The sequence below is a fragment of the Penaeus vannamei genome, chromosome 1 (assembly GCF_042767895.1).
Source record: "Penaeus vannamei isolate JL-2024 chromosome 1, ASM4276789v1, whole genome shotgun sequence".
Taxonomy (NCBI): Eukaryota; Metazoa; Arthropoda; class Malacostraca; order Decapoda; family Penaeidae; genus Penaeus; species Penaeus vannamei.
In genome coordinates, this window is record NC_091549.1 from 10,440,914 (window position 1) to 10,445,913 (window position 5,000).

The following is a 5,000-nucleotide window of genomic DNA, read 5'->3' on the forward strand; positions in this document are numbered from 1 at the left end:
CTCTACAGGAATATGTTCTTTAATTTACCCTAGTTCAGTGCATCCATACCATTAAGATTAACCACTTTGCTTTATGGGGTTATCATAACAAGCAATATATTTCGGTTAACTGGAAACTTTAAAAATGCCATTTTCATGAGAAATAAACAGCAAATTTTTGTTTTGTTTTTTTTGTTTCACACAGCCATCCAATCATGCAGATATCATTCCTTATTTTCATTATTCATGGTGTAATATCGATGAACCACTGTTCTCACTCCCTGTGCAGCATTTGCTCCCTATCTTACGACAGTCATTATGTAAAGGTATACCAAAGCTGAAAAGTGTCCAATTTTTTGCTCTTCTTACCAAGGCAAAATTAACCCTCTATCATGTGGCTGTGTGCACTTGAAACTATACCTCATCACATACGTAGCACCACTGGTCCATCAGAGGAAACTCTTCTTTCTCCAATAATAGTGACACCATTTGTTTGGTGTCACCATTAGATACAAGCACTTCCTTTACTGTTGACAGGATGACAAGAATACATGCCATGTTTTTTTGCTTACTTAGATGGTTCCACAAGTGCTCAAATACCAAAGAGACAATTACTAGTTCCGCCTATCTCACCTGTTTACCCATTTCCTTGGTTGCTATCAGTATCAATAATAACTTTATAATATTCATAATGATAAAAACAATGACATTATCAATATTAACCCATTTATGATGGGTGTCCTATATATGAGACACCCGGAAAAATAAACATTGCCAGGCGTCCCGCCAGTGTGACGTTGGATCAGAGCTCGTGCTACAAATACATCACGGGCCGCAGCCGGTGTACAGGCAGATTCCTGCCAACCCCGCGAGCCGATTTTGTAGCTGCCCAGAAAATAATATTTTTGGCTTCAAAATATACCCAAGTTAGTGGGTTAACTTTTTTTTCCCTGAAAACTCAAGGAAAGGGGAAATCAGCTTACTAACTGGCTCCTTGGTGGCTGAGCATTTGTGGAGCCATCTATGTGTAAACATATTTCCCAAAAGAAAACAACAACAGTCAGTGTGAGTACCTTTAAATTTAAATGCAGGAAAACTCACTTTTTAAAACTTTTGGTCATAAAATACAACTGTAAGCTAATAATACTGCTGTTAATGGGCTATATTTCAATATGAGAATGTAATCCTACCTTTAAAACTGTTTCCCACTCTAGAGAGGAATTTATAACTGTTGCTTTAACTGCCAATCCCAATTAAAAAAATAAATATCCCTTAAACTAATGCTTTCCAATTTTCACTCCAAAGTTTAAAGGTATGAAGGCTATCCATGAGACAGTGAAGAGGCAGTCCAAGTAGAATAATGCAAACCACATCATGATAAATAGCCCTTGGCCCTCTTCAGCCACGGGGGACCTGAATCTGCCCTAGCTATGACTGGTAAGCAGGAGCACAGGTACCTTCAATGCCCATTCCTGTTCATCTTAGGAAAAGAAAAGAAAAGAAAAGAGCGAAAAAAAATACAACAACAACAAACCTTTCACCGATGCATGGGCATCATTGCCTGTATTGACATTTAGGAAGGCACCTGTGCCTAGAGTGATTTTCACATCTCCAAGGTTAAAACCACAGGATCCGCACAGTGATGCACCTTGATCTGACACCTGTTGATTAGATAAGAATGATGTACAGATTGTAAAATTCTTTGAAAAATTCATTATGATGAAAAATAAAAGTGCGCAAAAAGGAAGCACCAAAAGCAACCAAGACTGTCTCTATACACTTGCAAGAAAAGAAGCACCATTAATTACCACAAACATCCATATACCAGAACAAAAAAACATCTTTAGACAGATAATACAAGAAAAAATTTTGTATTTCACTCTCTCACATACAGAAGACTACAAGGCGAAGCAAAATTTAGCTTCTCTTTCTCATTCACTTGATGCAGAAAAGAAGTACTATCAATGAAGAACTGAACCACTAATTTCAGATATGACTAAAAATCTTACCACAACAGTAATGGGTATAGGTGCCCCAAACAACTTGGCAGGGCAGAAACCCCAGTCTCCCACAGAGTCTCGAAGCTCTGGGAAAATATTCCTTGGGATATTCAATAAGCTTAGGAAGAAGGCATTCCAGTCTTCTATAAAGGGATCATACAAGGCTGTCCCACTAGCATTGGAGTAGTCTGTCGCATGTATCTGAAATGGAATAGCCAAATGCAATGTTATTAATGGTTAAACAAATCATAACAATAAAAGCACAGCAAAGAAAAAAAAGGTAATAATAAAATAGAAACCATGTTTTGAGAAACAGGAAAAGAAAGAAAACTACATAGATGTGGTGTGAATGTATCTGACAATTCTCTCACAGGCATCATGGAATAAAGCCTGAATTTTCTGTCAGCCAATCCTGTCGGTGCACTAAAAGCCAGATTGGTCTGAATTTTCTCATGATGATGCATGATGCCAGGTTGCTGGTTCATGGATAGTACTACTGAACCTTTATTTCTATTGTCCCTTAGGGATATACTCCGCCATGCATCAAATGTACCCCCGCTTGCCCACACCTGTCCAGTTGGCCAGGGTAGTAAATAAAGGACTAAACTAAAAATAAATGAAAAAAAAAAACATATATTCCCCAGTTTTTATCACCCTAATTTTTTATTCTCTTTTACCCACTGTATTCTGAAGTGCCCCTGAAGAAATACTATATATTTTGCAAATATCATCATTAGAGTCAACCAAAAAGGCATGCTGTTAGTAAATCAACAAGTTGGGATAAGGAATAATCAAGAGAGAAACCAAACCCTTGAATATTAGAGAAAAAAGAAATATCGAATCAGCCAACTGGAAAAATTGAAACAAATTTAGAAAGTGAAAAGTTTAAATGAAGGACAAGAAAAAAAGAAACAAGACAGAAAACAAAACAAAAGAGAGCTACAAGACTGAGGTAGAAAAAGAAAAAAAAAGAGAGAAAAATACACAAGAAAAATATGAGAAAAACAACAGAAACCAAATGCAAAAGAAAGCGCGAGAAAGAAAGAGGATGGAAATGCTACCTTGCCCTCACTCAGCTTGTAGATCAGCCAGCAGTCAATGGTACCGAACATGACATTGCCTTCTCTCACCAGCTTCTTAACTTGCTCGTTGTTCTCCAGGACCCATTTCAGTCTCATGTTTACCTGGAGAAGGAACAAAACAACAAAAACAAAAACCTTTACTAAACTACACAAAAACATATAGGTATCTCTTGGCATCAAATTCAAATACAAAACATTTACAACTACATTCATCAAAGAAAGAAAGAAAAGATCTATAAACCAAAAAGAAAAATATAAGTAAATTACCTGAATATTCATAAATCTCAGAACACTAGCAGCCATGTACCTCTTCCTCCTTAGTATTTTGTAAAGGATGGACCCGACAAATCTTATCCCCTGGAAAAGATGGCAAATGATAACAAATAAGAAATTCATCACAGAGGGGTGGGGGGCATTGGGCAGTATGCTATTCCCCATGGCTTAAAAGTCAAAGGAATATACAAGAGGAAAAAGAAAAAGAAGAAGAGGAGGAGGAAGAAAAGGAAGAATATAAAAAAAGGAAGAAGTAGAAGAAATTAATAAACAGGCAGCAACAATGCCAGGAGAGCATCATAGAGTCCGTTCAGGGAGACACATGGGGAACAAAAGATACACAAAAATGGGCATACATTACAGAAATGCTTACCTTAAACTTACTGTCAAAGGAGGACCCCAAGAACGTGCTTGAAGGATTGCCTTTGGGAGATAACCCAGTAAAAAGGAATAGGGTAGTGAGAGTGGGCTTGAAGAGGTCTTAGTGAAAGAAAACAGTACCAGAATTACTTCCTCACAATCACTAACTCTTACGGTAAAATTAAATGTGTGAAAAGGGCAGTCCTTAAGATGCATGCATGCTCCATCATGGATACTTGGATCCAGTGTAAACATTAGAAAAAAATTCTTAATCAATTACCCTTGGACTTTAGGGGTTAAATCTACTGATTACACTAAACATCTAAACCTATTTTAGATATAAAGAAGATGTATTTGGCTACACCATAAAAAATAATTAAATCAAGCAATTCCCTTTTGTTGTGTATTTTCACATTTTGAAATATGCAAACATCAGGAAATTTTTTTCTCCCTTTTTGTCTCAACACTTGTCACGTTCTGCCAATAAGCAACACATCCCGACAAACACTCTATGGCTACTAGAATCAGGACTGACAGAGTTGGATTTTTGGCTCTCATACGTATTTTTCCCGTTTAGGGGGACTTTTCATACCTACTTGTAAAAGAACATTTCTTCTAAAAACTTGTTATAAATGACTAGATGAATTACATATAAACCAAATGTAGAAATCCATTATTTCAAGGACCCCAACATAATGGCTTGATCATATGAATAAAAAAATACCTACTCTCTCCCTGTCTCAGCCTTCTACTCACCTTCATCTTCCACGAGGAATTCCACCGAGTGACTAAGGCATCAGCACGAATGTCTTTCCAGGTGATGAAGTTATGCAGTGTTTCACCTGTTCTGCGGTCCCAAGTGATAAAGGTGGCTCGTTGTGTGCTCAGGCCAAGGCAGCGTATGTTCCCTGCGTTAAGGCCTGCCGCTGTGGACAACGGGAGAAGGAAAGACATCATTTGAGCCTTCAGGTAAACAATACACACAAATTATTAAAGATAGATACAAGAATGATAGAAATAAAAACAAAGTCTGAAAACTAACCTCAATATAAAGATAAGATAAAAAACATTAAGTCAATAAGCAAAAAATATCAATAAAATACAAGAAGCACGGGTAAAGACTGAGAAGATAGAAATGAAAAGCAATACATCAACACAAAAGTTTAAAAATACACACACACACACACATACACACACACACACACACACACACACACACACACACACACACACACACACACACACATACACACACACACACACACACACACACACACACACACACACACACACACACACACACACA

General features: G+C 37.2%; 1 protein-coding gene across 9 annotated transcripts in view; it reads right to left on the reverse strand.

Annotated features, from left to right (window-relative positions):
- Nucleotides 1–5,000, reverse strand: part of LOC113817781 (glycerol kinase 5) — a 58,349-nt gene that overhangs the window by 32,203 nt on the left and 21,146 nt on the right. For all 9 annotated transcript variants that reach the window (XM_070137560.1, XM_070137414.1, XM_070137286.1 and 6 more), the window contains exons 4-8: nucleotides 4,451–4,620; nucleotides 3,329–3,418; nucleotides 3,041–3,163; nucleotides 1,989–2,180; nucleotides 1,514–1,640 (exon numbers count right to left, since the gene is read on the reverse strand). In XM_070137560.1, the coding sequence (XP_069993661.1) occupies nucleotides 1,514–1,640; nucleotides 1,989–2,180; nucleotides 3,041–3,163; nucleotides 3,329–3,418; nucleotides 4,451–4,620 (702 nt within the window). The remainder of the gene's footprint in view (nucleotides 1–1,513; nucleotides 1,641–1,988; nucleotides 2,181–3,040; nucleotides 3,164–3,328; nucleotides 3,419–4,450; nucleotides 4,621–5,000) is intronic.